At 52.9% G+C, this 17,301-nt stretch overlaps 6 protein-coding genes across 6 annotated transcripts; 3 read left to right on the top strand and 3 right to left on the bottom strand.

The window, feature by feature from the left end:
* Window positions 1-415: 415 nt before the first annotated feature.
* J4E86_003239 (uncharacterized protein) lies at window positions 416-3,282 on the top strand (the record flags this gene model as incomplete). Its single annotated transcript, XM_051443795.1, has 3 exons — window positions 416-703; window positions 781-2,709; window positions 2,761-3,282. The coding sequence occupies 3 exons, from the start codon at window positions 416-418 to the stop codon at window positions 3,280-3,282; spliced, it is 2,739 nt and encodes a 912-aa protein (XP_051305290.1).
* A 544-nt stretch (window positions 3,283-3,826) lies between these two features.
* Window positions 3,827-6,592, top strand: J4E86_003238 (uncharacterized protein; the record flags this gene model as incomplete). The annotated part of the gene is made up of 1 exon (XM_051443794.1): window positions 3,827-6,592. One exon carries the CDS (start codon window positions 3,827-3,829, stop codon window positions 6,590-6,592), a length of 2,766 nt encoding a protein of 921 aa, XP_051305289.1.
* Window positions 6,593-7,807: 1,215 nt separating this feature from the next.
* Window positions 7,808-11,766, bottom strand: J4E86_003237 (uncharacterized protein; the record flags this gene model as incomplete). Its single annotated transcript, XM_051443793.1, has 2 exons — window positions 7,808-9,916; window positions 9,967-11,766. The coding sequence occupies 2 exons, from the start codon at window positions 11,764-11,766 to the stop codon at window positions 7,808-7,810; spliced, it is 3,909 nt and encodes a 1,302-aa protein (XP_051305288.1).
* Window positions 11,767-13,095: 1,329 nt separating this feature from the next.
* Window positions 13,096-13,753, bottom strand: J4E86_003236 (uncharacterized protein; the record flags this gene model as incomplete). Its single annotated transcript, XM_051443792.1, has 2 exons — window positions 13,096-13,450; window positions 13,506-13,753. 2 exons carry the CDS (start codon window positions 13,751-13,753, stop codon window positions 13,096-13,098), a joined length of 603 nt encoding a protein of 200 aa, XP_051305287.1.
* Window positions 13,754-14,117: 364 nt separating this feature from the next.
* Window positions 14,118-14,626, top strand: J4E86_003235 (uncharacterized protein; the record flags this gene model as incomplete). Its single annotated transcript, XM_051443791.1, has 2 exons — window positions 14,118-14,360; window positions 14,504-14,626. The coding sequence occupies 2 exons, from the start codon at window positions 14,118-14,120 to the stop codon at window positions 14,624-14,626; spliced, it is 366 nt and encodes a 121-aa protein (XP_051305286.1).
* A 1,280-nt stretch (window positions 14,627-15,906) lies between these two features.
* Window positions 15,907-16,845, bottom strand: J4E86_003234 (uncharacterized protein; the record flags this gene model as incomplete). The annotated part of the gene is made up of 2 exons (XM_051443790.1): window positions 15,907-16,340; window positions 16,398-16,845. 2 exons carry the CDS (start codon window positions 16,843-16,845, stop codon window positions 15,907-15,909), a joined length of 882 nt encoding a protein of 293 aa, XP_051305285.1.
* Window positions 16,846-17,301: the final 456 nt, after the last annotated feature.

Below are 17,301 nucleotides of genomic sequence, written 5' to 3'. Positions count from 1 at the left end.
CATATGCATATAGTACCATGGTCACTTTTCTAGCGTTCCTGCATACTGGCTGGATGCTAGTCTGTCAAAATGATCAAAAATTTAACTCGCGCTGTGTTCAAGAAGAGATCCCGTAATGTGGCCGTGACGTTTGCCGCGCAAAGCGTAGTCGCGAGTTGCGGCGTAAGCGGCCGCAGCGGGTTGTACAGGGAACGGAGTGGGTATGCAAAAGGTAAGGCGGATGTGCACCGGGATCCAGGGTCTCTTGGCCAACCACGTCGATGGACGGGTCTGATACAACTCTCCCACCTCTCGACTTGCTGGCAAACCTTGGGCCCATGTGAGAAGCAGATTTCCGTGCTGTCTCTGCACCTGGCTTCCTACCCTCCTCCGGGAGCCTATATGCCCCCCACCGACTCGCCGTCGACGCACCATCATGGCCGACTCCCCACTCTCAACACCCGGCACTCCAACCACTGCGTCGCCGCAACCTTCCGACAGAAACGCCGCCCGCTCCTTCTCGCCCGCGCAGGACGACGCGCAGACGGGCGACATGCAGGGACACGCCGAGGGTGCGCGGACGAGTGCCCCGGCGCCGAGTGTGGTGAATGCGACGGGATCAGCTGAGCAGGCCATGGAACCCAAAGGGAAAGAGAAGGCGACCAAGGGGCCGCTGAAGCTGCTGGATCTGCCCATGGACATCCTCAAAGAAATTATACACCAGGTGAGTAGGGACGCCTTATGCGCTGCACCCTGTCATGCGGCACGGCCATGGCTCGATGCTGACGTGCACCTCAACAGCTCCCACACACCAACGACCTCACCTCGCTGTGCCTCTGTCACTCGGCCCTCCATCGACTCACGATTCCATGCATATACTCGCGTTTCGACATTGTGTGGCCCGACGAGAGCACCCACAACGAGCCTCGCGCTGGCGTCGATGCTCTCACCTATGGCCTCGCGACGCTGGTCATGGGCGACGACTGCTTCCCCCACCAGAACCGGCTGAGGCTGCAGGGACAGACGCCGACCGCACTGCTGAGGACTGCCGCCAACCCATACCCTGTTCCGCAGCGGCGCTTTGGCAACTACTACGGACAGTTTACCAAGAAGTTCTCTCTTGGCAATGGACCGCAGGCATGGGTTCAGGAATACATGATCACCAAGGAAGGCGGAAAGATGCTGGGGACCTTGGTGGCGCTTGCGATTGCGCGCATGATCAATCTGGAGACGTTCGTGTGGGATATGCCTACGGGTGTGCTTCGCGATGTCTGGCTTGCGCTGTCGAGTCTCGCCCACCGGAGTGACGGTGAGGAATGCCGTCTGGACCGCCTCTGGATACGATGGCACGACAACACAATCGACGCGCCGATCCCGCCGCCCGCACCACCCATGATACTCAACAATCAAAACCTCCCTCCACCCCCGAACGCTACACATCCGAGTGGACTTGGCACCGTCCAAGCCCCCGTTGTTGTGGTACCCCCGTACGCACCGAGTAGCATGTCTGCGCTAGATCGAGTCGAACACCCTACCTTTTCTGCCATACCTGCGCTCAAGAGTTTGAGTGTCTTGGACATCGACGAGTTGCCTTACCTCGACGAGATGAGCATTTTGATCGCAAGATCCCAGAAGAAACTACGCGAACTACGGATCGGTATCGCAGCCCATGCACAGCAGCGGGACTGGGTGACCGTCTGGGAGGGTGAAGGTCTTCAACAAGTCGACTACAACGCTACATCGACCGCTGCGTGTTCAATAGGAGAGAAACGGCTAGGAGGTGTTCTCGGCATCCTCGTCGGCCGCATACACAACATGCGCCATTCGGAAGAACCTCCAACCCAAAAGTCCAGCGCTACCGGCGTCACAGAGCGATCAGTAGAAGCAACGCCAGCCAAATCGGCAGCCTCCTTGCCCCTGCCCTCCATAGCCTCGCTCTCACTACAAGAACGCGACCCGGACCAGGATGTGGATCATTTCGGTAATCCGATGGAAGATAACTCCATAACAGAGGGCGTTAGTCTGTTCAATGACAATCAGCCGTTTGGTTCTGGACAGACTGCGCAGGCTCCTGGTACGGAAAGAGTCACTGCAAAGACACCTCCATCTCGTGACGAGACTCCTGGCTCAGAAGATGAGCCGCGGCTGACTGGCAAACTGAAACTTGAAGTACTGGAGCTCGAACGCGTTCCTCTCTCCGTCCCAGTGCTTCGCAGAGCCTTCGATTGGTCGATCCTATCGACGTTGACTCTTCTTCACTGCAGCAATCACGAACAACTGTGGAAAATACTACGGAGAACATACACCCCTCGCCCCCCCTACCCTGGCTCACCGTCTTCATCCAAGGCGTACAAGGCCTCCTACACCCTTCGATCAGAATACCAGCTCAACCTCAAGCGAATACACACTAATACAGTGTCTCCTTCGCTGATCACCTTTCTCAAAGAGACACTGGCGCCGAATAGTCTTGAAGTGCTCTTTCTCCAAGAAGGCCGCTCTTACTCGTCTACGGTAACAGTAGATGCGATCTACAAGGGGCCATTGCGGAGACATCGAGGAAGTTTGAAGAAACTAATGATAGACAGTGGAGAGAAGAGCCCAGACGGACACACGACCAATAGTTCAAGGTGGAGACGGTGGATGCTGAACCGCGAGATCCTGACATACATAACAAGCGGCCGTATGAACAGCTTGCGGGAACTCGCAGTGTCCATCGACTACAAAGACTGGGTATGTTGCGCCTCATTACAATTTCACGAAATGCGACTGACGTCTGTACAGCACCACTTCCTCCAACGTCTCCCGTATATCCCTCATATTCGCTCCCTGTATATCCCTTATATCGCCGATCACGCCCATGGCAGTAATATCGATCCACGCGAACTCGCATACCAGATACTCGACATTGTGCACTTGCGACCGGAGATAGAGCTCTGCTACATGGGTCTATCTACCAAGTGCTTTGAGATTCTGGAAAATCGACCATCAAATTATGACCTACGACACGATGGCATGCATGCCGATGGCAGTGGATCTGCATACGCTACACATGATCCGATGTTATCCGACGACGAGAGCGAAGCTACGGAAGACGAAGACGACGATGACATGGACGATGGCGCTATGCCGCCCGGCGGTGATGAGACAGAGAGCGAAGCAAGTGACGATGTCGACGTTGAGAGCGACGATGAATCGTTTGTGCAGGACTCGCAAAAAGGTCCAAAGTTACGTGTTCGAGAGATACTTTTCTACGAGGAACGAGTTGAGGCGTTTAGGAGGCGGCACGGCGTGCTGAGGCCTTGATGTAATGTGACTGATACGACGGGCATGGTGTTCTATAGTATTACTGCAGCATTTTCTGTACGCATGGAATGGAGCTTGGAATGGGACGGTGCAGGAGGCGTACATGGTAGATATCCTTGATACTTTTTCCATCAGGTATGTAGTCTCGAGACCTAAGCTCTCGTATTTGCACAATGTCGAATCATGACTCGATGTATTCGCAGGCAATATAGTACTAGAAATTGAGAAACATCATCATTTGACCAAGATGTGCGCACAACGGTGAAGGTCAGATGCTTTTCGTCATGCTTTGACATGGCGGTTACCCCACGTGAATACGCGTTGGAGCTGGCCCGAGCTTGATGAGCGGTGGTCGCGACCGCTGCTGCGCGAACAAACAGACAACAATCCCCAAGACCCGACGATGAGCAGACTTGTAGCAGCAACATACCCGTCGTTAGATGGTACATCGATTGCACGTCCATGAAGTCTCTCATATCACCACGTACACAAACACGAGCCCAAACAGTCGCATAGTGGGGCCTCCGTCGCACCTCCGTCCGCCATGGACCATTCCACCCTGGTCTTCGCGTCCGTCTTTCCAGTCCTCTCCTTCTCGCACAGCACACCGACGCCGATTGCGACACCAGATTTGGGGCATACAGCGCCTGGGACCTCGTTCGGTAGCCCGTACGCTCTGAGGAACGCCGAGAGCCGAACACCAGCGCAAGCACATGGGCAGGGACAGCACAGGGCAGTCAAGCGCAACATAGCATGGAGTTGCGCGACGCGATTCTTGAGTTTGCCAAAAGATGTCAACTTTGCGCCTAGAACACAGAAGAACAGGGAGGTTGAGGAAGCCCTGGGCTTTCTCTTGAACGGAGAAGGCAAGAGCGACGATGAGAAGGAGGAGACTCTGGTCGAATGGTACACGAACGAGTGCAGGTTGCACTTTGCGAACCATATCCGACCTGGCCTAGAAGAGTTGTGGGAGGATGAAGTTGAGCTCAAGCGAGCCTGGGAGATCCTCGACGAAACGCAGCGTGTCCTCGAGCAGGTGCAGAACGTGTACCTCCAGCCCTTCACCGACCACTTGTTGCCTTCATTACAGCAGAACGCCAGTAATGCGACCCTTCGACCGAGCAGACCTACACAGATCGCCGACTCAGATACTGCGAGTGCAGCAGATTGGAAGTTTCGCCGGGACATACAGGCTGTCTTTGCGCATTGTCTGCCGCTGCAGCGGTATGGGAAGACGTTGAGCTATGTCTTGTACGACGCTGGATGTCGCTTGTTCCGCATATATACCCGACACGATGGCATGCAGCCGAGTGCTTCACCCGAGAAGACACAGGAGTGCAGAAAGCGAATGATCACCTTGCTACAAAGCCTAGAGCGCGTTGGACTCGGTGGCGATAGTGCGCAGGAGGCCTTCGCACATGCCATGAACAAGCTGCTCGACTCTTTCATCACAAGCCACTACTTGAAGGTAGACTGGTATTCCAAGAAGTCAGTTGTGCCGCAGTTAAGACTGTGGATTCAGGATGGCTTCTGTCCGCTCGTCGAATTGGTACTAGAATGTCTGCGGTGCGAGCAGAGTAGCATTCTGCCGACCGAATTGGCTTCATGGCAAGAGATGGCTCTAGCTAGGCTTGGTCGGGCGAGAGTTGACAACTTATTCGATTTTGTCATACACTGGGACAAAAGTATGGGCGCCATCCTGGACATCAAAGAGTATCTGCGGGTTTCAAACGCGAAGCAACATCTCACCTCGAGCTTTTCTCAGCAAATAGCGAGACGCCTGTTACATCCTGGAGCTACCACGACCTATATACTGAACGTCTACATCTCCATCATTCGCTCCTTCCACGAGCTTGAACCCAAGGGAGTGCTGCTTGAGCGTGTAGCTAGACCAATCAGGCGGTACCTGAAGGAGCGAGAGGACACAGCACGCATCATAATATCGAGTCTGCTCACTGACCTGACCGACGAAACTGGTGGTAAATTCTCATCTAACAGCGAGCTCTCGTACGAGATTGCCAGCGAGATGGTAAAGCCGTTTGCAAACTACGGGCAAGATACTGATGAGGAACTCAACTGGAACGACATGAATTGGCAGCCTCTACCACAAGACGCCTCACCAGACTATAAAAAGTCAAAAGTTGAAGACGTGATATGGTTCCTCTTAACACTCTGGGAGCGAGAGGACTTTATCAACGAGCTGAAGAACATATATGGTGATCACTTGCTTAGATGTCAAGATCCAGAATATGAGAAAGAGATTCGACTATTGGAGCTCATCAAAGTCCGCTTGGGTGACGACAAGCTACAAGCTTGCGAGGTCATGTTGCGAGATGTCTTGGAATCGAAGCGTATCAACGGCAGTATCCGCACAACAATTAGCGTACCAGCCGCAACATCACTTGTTACGCCAGACCACCGTAGCAGAGAACCTCAGACACCAGACGGCCGACAGCCACGCACACCACAACCTCGCAGACCCGGACGTTCAACTCGAAACATCACTCCTTCTGCATCCAACACTGCGGCACCTACTGGCCCAACGCTCAACGCACAGATCCTATCATCGTTCTTCTGGCCACAGCTTCGCGATGACACTTTCCGCGTACCCGCACAGATCGATGCGTTGCAAAAGGAGTACGAGTCGCGTTTCGAGCGTATCAAAGGCATGCGTAAACTGCGATGGATGAATGCCTTGGGCGACGGCTCTATAACCCTCACCTTTGACGACCGTACAGAAGACTTCGACCACCTCACACCCTGGCAAGTCAGTGTGATCTACGCCTTCCAACCTCAACCCGACGAGGAAGCAAAACACTCAGACAAGGGCGGCGAAGGTATCACACGCACTGTATCTCAGCTAGAAGAGATGCTAGAAATGGACGAGAGCCTCGTCACCCAAGCTCTCGCTTTCTGGGTTGGAAAGTCTGTACTCCGCTTCCACGCGCCATCTACCTACTCTATCATCGAGTCTCTCCCCAAACCGACGTCTAAAACTGGTGCTCACGATGCCGATGCAGCGGCTGCAGCAGAAGAACTAGCTACCATCCAAGCCAACGCCACCAACAACACTGTCAAATCTCAGAGTGAGATGCTCTATGAGAAGAAGGACGTCTACACAGCCTTCATACTGGGCATGATGGCAAACCAGGGTAATATGAATGCGGGTCGCATCACCATGATGATGCGTATGATGGTTCAAGGAGGATTCCCATTCGGAGCCGAAGAAGTGAAGCAGCTATTAGGCGATTTGGAAGCAGATGGCAAGGTCGTGGCAATGGGCGGAGATGTCTGGGGTATCAGGAAATAGACTATCTCCGGTACGCTTGTGACATCCTCACAGAGATCTACATAGAATCCTACCCATGCCGTCTTGTTCAGCGTCGACTTCCGGTCGTTCACCCATTGCACAATTTCCGCCTCGCCGCCTCAACTACTCACATCACACAATCTTGACGTTGCCCACAAGTAGCACAACCCATCCTCGCCGCCCCACCCGCCTATCTCCGTTTCCCAGCAGATCTCCCCGTACAACATGTAACCAGCAGACCGCATAAGAAAACCCCTCTAGTATCACAGAGATCTACGGGTAAAATCGTAGATGAGACTGTACGACTGCTACACAGCTTTCCGATCCTCACTACTCACCACGAATTACACATTACAAATTACACATTACACACACACACCGCCCATAACACAAACAAATGCCAGCGGTGTCTGTCTTGTCTGCCAACATGCCATGATGCGTCGTCGTGTAACCAAACCAGTAATCTGCGCCTCTTGCAACGCCCGTGGCGTCGCAGACGCAGAAAATCGTACGGTACGCGTTGCAGCCACTCCGAAACAAATCGAGCCATGACGATGCCCAGGATATAATGAGGTGTTGTGATTACTCAACAGCAAACGCACGATTGTGACATGATCGGATGATTGTGGGAGCCCTGGCAATTCCACGTGTCGTGTGCCACAAAATGGGGAAGGTGCTGCTGAGGTTCCCTGTCTACCTGCCTGGGGTGTGTCCGGCTAAAAACGCCTTTGGGCTTGCCGCGTGCCTTCCGCCGTAGAGAATGGCATGAGATGACATGGTGTGAGGGACGACGCGGATGCGGGTACGAGGCGCAGTATATGTATGCAGGTTGCGGTGGAAGTCTGCAGTTTGGAAGGTGCATTAGCTTGTGCACACGGCCTGCGGCTTCGGGTCGATAAGCGATGCAGGCGCTTCTTTCTGGGTGTTATTTTCTCTTGTCGTTGTTTTTACGCGTTTTGGCCGCCCTTGCAGAATCGAACATGCATGTTGGATCACATTCTTCGGCCCTGTTTGATGCACGGTCGGTGGAGGGAGGAAATGGTAGTCGGAATGTGGAGGAGAGCATTGATGATAACTATCATGTGGGGGGAGGACGCTCATGATGATCTGCGTTTGAATTCAGATTTTGGGTATTTGTAAAAGCAACTTGAATCATTGGTATTTGCATGAAGGACGTTTTAGGGCCACCGTTGAGGCCCGCACGGACGCTTCCGTTTACTCAATGACGAGCAACCTTTCCGTAACATCCAGAGCGCCTTCGAAGTTACCGGTGATAGCATAGATGCTTTGCATAGCAAAGGCGGCATCCGTGCCGAAGTCCTCATACCCCCAATTCCCATCCTGGCACTGATCTTCTGCCTCCTGTCTGACCTTGTCACTAAGCGCGCAACACCTCTCATACGCCGGAAGCGCCTGCGCGACAAGACCCAACCCATGCCACATCCTCCCGACGTTGAACTCCGCCTCTTGCTGATGGATAGCATGAGGGCTTTTGGAGCGCATGTCATAGTATCTGTAGACGAAGGACAGACCCTGTTGGATCTGGTACTGTCGGTTTTCAGACAGTCGCTTCATCGCGTGTTGAATGTACGCCACGCCGATACTCAGATTCAATACTGGATCCTCAGGTGTGATGGCAAAGGCGCGGAAGTAGTAGTTGAGTGCGGCCATGTAGCTTCCACCGCACATCAATACATGTCCGTATAATGCAAACAGCGCGGGATCGTGATCTTTGACCTTGTCTACGTCTTCGACGTTGATGTTGTTTCTGAATCCTCCTTTGCTGTCCTTTGTGTCGCGGAAGTTATATGCAATGCGCTGTGCTGGGGTCAGAAGCGCGTAGTCCATGGTCTTGATGTAGCGCATGAGCACTTTGTATGCCGGGCCTGTTGCAAATCCCTCCGGGAAGGAACAGAGACGGTTGACAGCGCCATAGAGGCGAAAGAGGTCGGTACCGAATGGGTATTCTTTGAGGAGCCAGCGTGTTGCTACAGACGCTTGGCGCGAGTTGTCCGCTGCGAGGGCGCATGTGAGGCGACATAGCTGTAATTGTTGGTGGTATTTTTGGTTGCGATGGAAGACATTGGCCTGAGTGGCTATGTCGAGCGTAGCGAAACATTGCTCTTCATCTCCTTCGCTGGCAAGCAGAATAGCATAGCGACCAAATGCATCACACCATTTGTCAAAATGAATGCCCCAGAAATCAGATGGAGCCGAATCTGGTCGCTCGCGTAGCTCAGGATCTATCTCTCCGTCTTCAACGTTGTTTGCTACCACGGCAAGTACCATCAGCGAAGACTCTTTCCAGAGATCGCCACCTGTGACGCGACGGAAGTAAGTCATGAGATCTTCCTTCCGGTTTGAGTAGAACAGATCGAATGTGGAGAACTCTTCGATGAGCTCCCGGGTAATGGACAGAACTTCATGTATAGCATCCTCGTCCCCGTCCTCTGCCATTTCCCATATCTCTTCCAGTCGCTTGAAACTGGAAACGATCTCCCGGTGCTGAGCTCGGGCTGATTTGAGGTCTTCGGCGTGGTCGGTCGCCAGTTTCTGGAGCTTATGGCGAAACAGTCTGTTATTGATCGCTCGATACGGCACGTCGGTACCTTCAAGTGTAGTTCGTTTCGGTTCAGTATCGGGAACTGTATCGGCGTCTTCATCACGTACATCAAGGAACGCCTGAACCTTGGGCGCCTTGGCTCTCTTCGTTCGGAAGAAACCCTTCTTGGGGCGTTCGGTCGGGGCAATGAGTGCGGGAAGCTCCACATTGCCGTTCTCGTTTGCAGAATCCTCCTCTTCACCTGTCTGACCTGTTGCTTTCTGCATCCTTTTCCTATTCCTTCTGACCGTGCTTTTCCGAACTCCATATCGACCACGAGCTTGCCTTCGCTGGTTGTAGTAGTACACTCTGAGCTCATCGTATGCCTCAAACCCGAGCGCTTTGAGCTTGTGGCCGTACTTGTCGCGATAGATGGTCTCAGCGCGCTGCCCAGCTTCTTGCCACATGCCTTGATCTTCAAAAAACTTCGCAAGGACAGCGAGATCGTCATAGTTCTCAGCCGGCCATTTCTTCAGGATTGGAATCACCTCTGCCGCCCTCTCGGTCCTCTCTAGGTTCTTGAAGCATGTGTGCAGGCCAATGTAACTTTGGAGGTTGAACTCATTCGAACTTTTGTCGAATAAGGGCTCGTAAAATCGCAGCGCGTGTTCGTCATGGCCGGTGGCATGAAGAGCGTCGCCAATGATACGAAATAGGTCTTCGTAGTCCCAAATCAGAGCATCAGCGTCATGGTTATCTGGCTCCAACATCTCAAGGTGACGCTATATCGTAGTTAGTAATGCGTAGCTTTCGACGCAGTCATTCGACTTACCATCGCTTCTTCAAAGTCATCCTTGCTCCTGCGTAAGCGAAACAGGCCTAGCTTCACCCTGATCTCCAATGGTAGGGTTGAGCCATAGGCTGCATCCTGCGATGCTCGGACGAATTGAGGCACAGTAACGCGTCTTGGCTCATCTTCGACATCGAACTCGCGATCGTCTTTCAGCTCGTCCCAGAATGTCTCGGAACGCCTACCCTGCTTCCACCGGGCAAGCTCTTTGAGTCGCGTGACACCAACACCATAGCTACCAGCTCGATCTAAAAGATCGAGATAAATATTGATCAGCTCCCAATCGAGTTCATTCTCGACTGGATCCCGGTCAGGCTGTGTAAAAACGTCAATGGCCTCCTCAAAGCTGTTCAGCAGCTTGTTAAGGTGTATCCTAGTCTGTTTTGGAGAGGCAGTACCCATCATTGCCATGATCTTTAATACACTGACATCCGGATCTTCTCCCTGTTCCTTGAGTGTTTTGAGCATCTTGAGGCCGAGTGCGACGCACTTGGATGAACGACCCAATTGCGCTTCAATTTCAAGCTTGCGACTTCGGGCTTCATAGTCGTTGTTGAGCAAGATAATCTCATTCAAACATGGAAGGATGGCAGCCGATTTGTTCTCGTCTGTAAACTGGGGATGTTTCTCTGGATCCAATCGTTCTATGCGCTCGATGATATACTGCCAAAGACCAGGATCACGTTTAGTTGGCGCACCAGCCAGGAGTACAGCTAATGAGTCCTCCTCTCGACCCATCTCGGTATAGATCTCGGATGCAATGTTGTAAGCATCGAAGATCTCGGGATTGAGTTGAATGGCTTGCTGGGCAAATGCGAGGGCAGCTTCGTAGTCCTTTTCGATGAACTTGGCGTTGGCCTGCTTTTGCAGTGCTTTCCATTCTGCACCCGGGTCGGCAACGGCTCGGGGACCTCTGGGTCCCTTTTCTCTTCCGGGCTTGCCTCGCTTCTTTTTCCGAGGGGTCGGTCTGGCACCATTATTGCCCCCTCTGCCGCCACGACCCCTAGTCGAAGGACGTCCTCGTTTTCCACTACCTCGCCCTCTGGTGCTAGACGCTGGTATGATACTGGCGGTGATTGGAGTCTTGAGTGTGCCTCTGCCTCTACCCTTTCCTCTCTTGTACTTTGTCCGCTCTTCAGTATCCTCAAACTCGACGCCTAGCTCCATTTCGTCTGGATCACCTTCATCTTCCTGTGCATCTTCCGATTCGTAGTCTGCGTCTACTTCTGAATCGTCTTTGTTCTCGATCCGTTGTAGTTCCTCCTCTTCCTCCATCGTCAGCCGAAAGTCATCTTGATCGGAATCCGAACTATCAAAGTCGCGGTCATATCGCGAATCACGAAATCTGGTCGCGTTGGTATACTCATCATCGTCCTCTTGCCCCGGGTTGGCTGGGATGAATCCTTCAAAGACTGCAGGTCCACTGGTAGCATAGGCTCTATTGAACGGATCCTGGAACCCTCCACTAGTGAAAGGCGGAGGCTCCTCTTCCTCCAAATCCTCTACAGCGCTGAGTGGGATGAGAGGTATGAAAGGACTCCGGGCTGGCGGCTGATGGTGAAGTGAAGGCTGGAATGGAGGCGGATGTGGGTATACCTCTTGAGGAGGAAATACGGCGTTTGGTGGGAAATGTACGGGGTATTGTTGTCTGCCATGCTGCGCAGGTGGTTGCATCAAGCTTGGCGCAGCCTCTCCAAAAGTACCTGCAACGGGTAAGAAGCGTCTATTATCCGGTGGCTGTCCTGGCGGCCACTGCCCGTAGTATCCATTATTGGGGTTCATTGTGTGCTTGATCGTATCGTACCTGCGTTAGCCCATACGTGTTAGTGAGTGATCATTGTGGTGTATGCACCGAGAAAATGGTGGTGATGTCGAAAGCTTCGAGACAGGGATTGTGACTGTTGCAGAGGCTGGTGCACGTGCTTCGCGCTAGAGCTTCACGCGTCTCGCCCACTCCGATTCGAGGCTCACTAGGAACTGATGTCTCTCCCCGAACCACTTGTTAAGCTCTCATGCGAACCTCCCGATGGTACTTGTCTTATCGCGCAAGTCCAGCTATAAGGGATTCGTGTGGTGATGGAGAACATCAACGATCTAGGCCCAGCGCGAGGAAATTACTAGGCGGTGTCAACGCTGCTACCCTGCTGCTTGGGCAGCCCGAGCCGCTGTCCCGGCAGCTAGCTTAGTAGGTGGCAGTTCTTTATAAACGTTTCAGCCAATATGCTCCCGTATTTATATAGAACAGGATCCAATTCTTGTCAATCTAGGAAGGGTCTGCCGGTGCACTTTCAGAACTCGCTACCGTAATTACCCTCTTGGACGGGTTTAGCACCTGCGCCAACTCATATTGAAGCATTTACTCCAAAACACCATACACCTTACCGCATCTTCTTCCTCCTTCGCAGGAACCATGTTACTAAGACACTTCTTTTACAATCTGTCGCTGTGCCTGACTGTTCCCGCTCTCAGCATACCAAAGCATGACACTCAGCTACCTCTCCTCCAAGAACACGAACTTAACCAATCGCAAAGTACCGACGTCGTCTTAGCATTCAAGGAAAGTGGAAGCAATGAGGTGCATCAGGTTAAAATACCATTACGAACGAGGGTCTACCCAGGTATGTCACATGCACCAGGCTTCAATCCGACCGTTGCTGACAGCCTGACTAGGTAAAGTCTTACCGGATCGACCAAGCGTTGTACAAGTGATGGAAGCCACCGAACAAGGCCGGTCAGTATCACGCGCAAGACTGGAAAGAATCATGTGCAGAGTCACGCCGAATATCAGCACCGAGGAAAGAGAAGCATTAGATGTCAGTATGGAACCAAAGGCATTACCATGGTTTGCAGTAAGAGATGGAGTTGTCGAGTTCGAAAGCAGTGGCTCCAGATGGTTTCTCGCAGGTAGAGAAATAGAAAGTTACGAGTGTCGATGACACTATGGTGCGTCCGAGATTAAAGACATGGGAAAGTAGAAGACGAATCTTAATGTAATATGCTCCATGCTTTCTAAGGGTATAATGTGATGGCTCTCAACAGCCTCCTTCCTCTCACATGCATGTATCCAAGTGAACCCAACCCAAACGCCAATTATGCAGGTCTGAAATCTGATCAGACGTTATTATCCCCCTCATTCATCCCCACCATCTCGTATTCACCAGCACCGTCTCTCCCTCTGCCCCTCCCTCGCCCTCTAGATTCTCCACCTTCGTCCTCTGTAGCTGGTTGTGATCGCGCAGGCGGCTTGCTACCGAAATTGATTGGCTTCAGTTCGCGCCACTGGCATGCCCACACGCCCAGCGAAGTCATGATGGTCGCGCTGCATATCTGGAGGGCCCACCAGAACATGTGGGTGGGTATCGCGTGCGTATATAGGGAGGTGACGATCAGGTGGATAAAGTGGACAGTCAGGGCGAAGTCGAGAACGAGTTTTGAGCGCGCGATAAGGAGAAGTATGAAGATGGCACTGCCGCGTGTTAGACCATGGTATGACTGATTATCCAGCGCGTTGGAATGCTTACCAAGTGAGACTATTCAGCACCCAGACCAGACCCAGCGTCCACCCGATTGTGGTATCGCCGCGTAGACTTTGCCAGCTGAACAGGAGATCGGTGCTGACCTCCTTGCCCGCTACCAGCGCGGTGAAGAGGATGAGGACGCCGGCGCATGCATAGTAGGCAGCCTGTAGGAGTACAATCTGCGTGAGGATGCGGGTTGGGGACAGATCCGCAAGTGCGCCGGGTCGTGGAGGGCGGCGTCGGCGTGGCATCAATACGCGGTCGATGCGCTATAACCCGAGCATAAGGGGAGTTGTCGATTTGGCTGGTTGTAGTTGTAAGGTTGCCTGTTGATTCATGGGTTCCCTAACGGTTCGGCGAAACGTGGACAGCCAGCGCCGATGTCATAGCTTAGGGTCTGCCAAGCACGAATTCGACATCGTTGCGCTCTCCAACGTCTATCGACGACAACCCTATCAACTCTACAAATCCGACTTCCAGACTTACACTACCGATGTACGTTATCACCCCGATTTGGTCTACCTGCGAGTACCCCACCTTGCGACTGACACCCGCGGCAGTTTCGACCGTCGCCTCCACCTCCGCATCTCCTCCGCAAGCTCGAAAATCGCCGCCATGGGTTGGTTCGGCTCAAGCTCCAAGGACGACTCGGGCGTCAAGAAGACAGAAGGCGGTGCATTCGAGTCGCCATCGCGATCCAACCGGAAACAATGTTACGCTGCACGCGACGCTTTCTTCGAATGTCTCGACAAGAACAACGTCCTGGATAGCATAAATACAAAGTCTGGTAGGGACAAGGCGGCCAGCTTCTGCTCGTCATTTGATCAGGAGTTTGAGAAGAACTGTGCACACAGCTGGGTACGTCAAGGCTCGAAATCGCAAGCAGCATACGTTCATGTTTGCAAAAGAAACGGCGGTTGGGTCACTACACAGGCTTCCTGTGACCACAGATTGAACATCTTACAAGGATCTTACCCGAATACTAGGCTAACATTCTCTAGGTCGAATACTTCAAGAAGCAACGAGTCGTAAACTACCAAAGAGAACAGACGATCAAGAAGATCGAGATGCAAGGTGGAGAAATCACTGCCCCGCAACTACCACTGCCGGGCCAGAACAGATAGATGGAGGATGGCTGAACAGCCCTAATAATGCCGCTCATGACCAATGTACAATATGTATACTACTCTCAAAGCGCTCCCAAAAAGCGTTTGCAGCTATCACGCAGCTCGGCTTCCCTGCCGTTCTAGACTTCTCACACGATGGGGCATAGCACCCACACACTCTCCATGCACTCAAATGCAAGGCATCGCGTTTACCTTAGACCCTCAGATCAAATGGAAGTGCATGAACCTCCCACCCTCAGTGCGCGGTCCTGTAGCCCGTCCCAAACATCCAACACACTACCTTACTCGAACTGTGACTAGACTCGCATAATGTCGTCACCGGAGCTTGGGAACGCTCACCGATGTAGCCTAGCCATAGAGTGTCGAGCCGCGCCTGTCAAGTGTACTCCTTGCATGATGGGTTCGTCGCATAGACGCAAGGACGAATCGGGGATCAGCGGTGTTTAGCTTGTCAATGCAGGCCTAGGAGTAGGCGCGGGAGTTGTTTCTATGCAGCATCGTAGCGTGAGTTCTGTAGGTCAGGCCGCGTCTTGGCCCTGATGCCAAGGGTTGTGACCTTTTGTTGGGTCACCATACCTCCAGGGGCATGTGGCATGTGGCTGTCTGTCGGCAGTTTCCTTTTGCCCGAGTCTTTGTTGCTGACAGCCTGACAGCGGTAACTCTACTGTTGAGGGGGAACATGGAAGTCTTCAACTCTGTTTGGCAACCCCTCATCAGCACGAAAGCCTAATCAGAGTAATCATCGGAATCAACATGCGCATCGGAATCAACCTTCCAGGGCCCGGAATCCTGCACGCACCAAAACAGCAAAGTGCAAGGAGCATGACAAATGTCTTGCCGCAGGACAGCATGTTACCCAATATTGTTGATTAATACTGATTGGCTACTAAGACGTGCAGGTTTTAGCCGCAGAATCGAGCGGCAGTAGCAGCAGCGCGCCACCTGGTTCGACTCGTCGGGTCGGCGAGATCTGAGCTTTTTCTCGGTTATCTATGCATACAGAAGACCCCCACCCCACCATTTCCATGACTTCATCCGGGTCAAGTGGCTTATTTTACCCCTCCATCGGGTTGGTGCGTCGCCGAAGGATCCTGCCTCCGTGTGTACGTGTGTACGTGTGTGCGTGTGTGTGTGTGTGCCTTTCGGTTCGTGTGCTTTTGTTCGTAGGCTTCGTGATCATGTCCCATGCTACCCAAAAGCTACCCAATGCTGATCCGAAGATTTTGTTACTGAGGTCCGTTTGCTTACATCCTCGATGCCGTCGTAGTGGCAGTTGGTCACCACTTTGTCGGCCAAATAGTCGCAGGGTCGAACTCGCGCCTAAAAATCTCCACATCGGACGCGCACCCTTTGCTCGGCGACCCAACCATACTACTGTCGATGGCAAACACGACATCCTGGAATGCGCCATGGAACTCCTCCTCTTCGAAGAGTAGTTTCCTCCACATTCGGGCTACCTCCTGTGCCGGGTTTCGGAATATAGGCCCTAGTCCAAAAGCGCCCAATACCAAGTTCCTGTGCCCGCAGTAGGAAGCGATTCGCAGTACTGCCCGCATTTTCTCCTTCATGAGCTCCTTCTCTTGTGCAAACGAATACTTGCAGCCGCTCTCGTCAAGCTTGGGACGCCGCACGGGTGCAACGGATATCACAGGTAAGGACGCTATGTCTGTGAAAGTTGCATAGTCTTGATCTGGGCCTGCTCGGAAAACAACTGCGGCCCGTTAGTGACTTGTGCCTCGTGACGATCGTTACTAGCATGCCAACGTACAGACTTCAGGGGAGTAGATGCCGCCTGTCTGTGGTATTGGGTAATAGTTTTCTTCTCGGCCCAATTGCGCGTTCCAGGGCATTGTCAGGGCATGCACGAGGTTGCTTCTCCGCGCGAAGCATTCCTCTGGTGCCATGAGCCCAGATTCCCAGTCACCTCCAGCGCGCTTCTCGTTTGCTACGTTGATCACTGGTATCCGCTTGCACTCTGGGTCTGCGTTGACAGCACTTTGGTACCAGCCCAAAGCGTAGTTCACGGGGTCGCCTTCCATGACTGCTACTCTCGTGCGTTGTGATGATCGCTTGTCCACGTTGATCCTTATTTGCGAGGAGTCTGGGTACAGGTATGAGGTTTTGGAGTCTCGGATGTAATGCTTCCAGATATGCGGCATCCATACGCGTTTTGCTTCGGCTGCTATTTCTGACGGCTTTGGTCTTGATGGCGGCATGGTAGTAAAGTACTGTGAGGGGGTTCCTGTAGACTGCTTGTGTGAATGGACGTATGATGAAGGTGTAGTTGACTGCAGTGTGGAACAGCGTGAGAGGAACGAGGGTTGACAGTAGCGAAAGCGAGTCTGTGACCCAACGGGCGAGAGGGTAGTATATCACTTGAGCAGCTACTCAAGGGCGTGTGATAACGCAGCTAAATAATGGTTCCAGATGGACCCCGGAGACTAAGCTGGCGTATTTCCACTGCGCCAGCTACCAAAACGGTAGTCCACTGCGGGAATCAAGCCTTCCCCTGTGCATGCAGTCATCGCGGGTAGCATCTACACCAGCCGTAGCGCAGACCTGCAGGAAAGATGGAGCCATGAGTCGTGTGCCCGAGCAGTCTAGGGAAGACACAGATGTCGAATGGCCGGTAGCAGCCGCGCCTTGTGATTGCAAAAGTTCATCCTGGTCCT

This window comes from Alternaria arbusti (assembly GCF_024043155.1).
Source record: "Alternaria arbusti strain BMP 1465 chromosome Unknown scaffold_3, whole genome shotgun sequence".
Lineage (NCBI taxonomy): Eukaryota > Fungi > Ascomycota > Dothideomycetes > Pleosporales > Pleosporaceae > Alternaria > Alternaria arbusti.
Note: the sequence above shows the minus strand (reverse complement) of the source record. Positions and strands in the feature narration are given on the sequence as shown.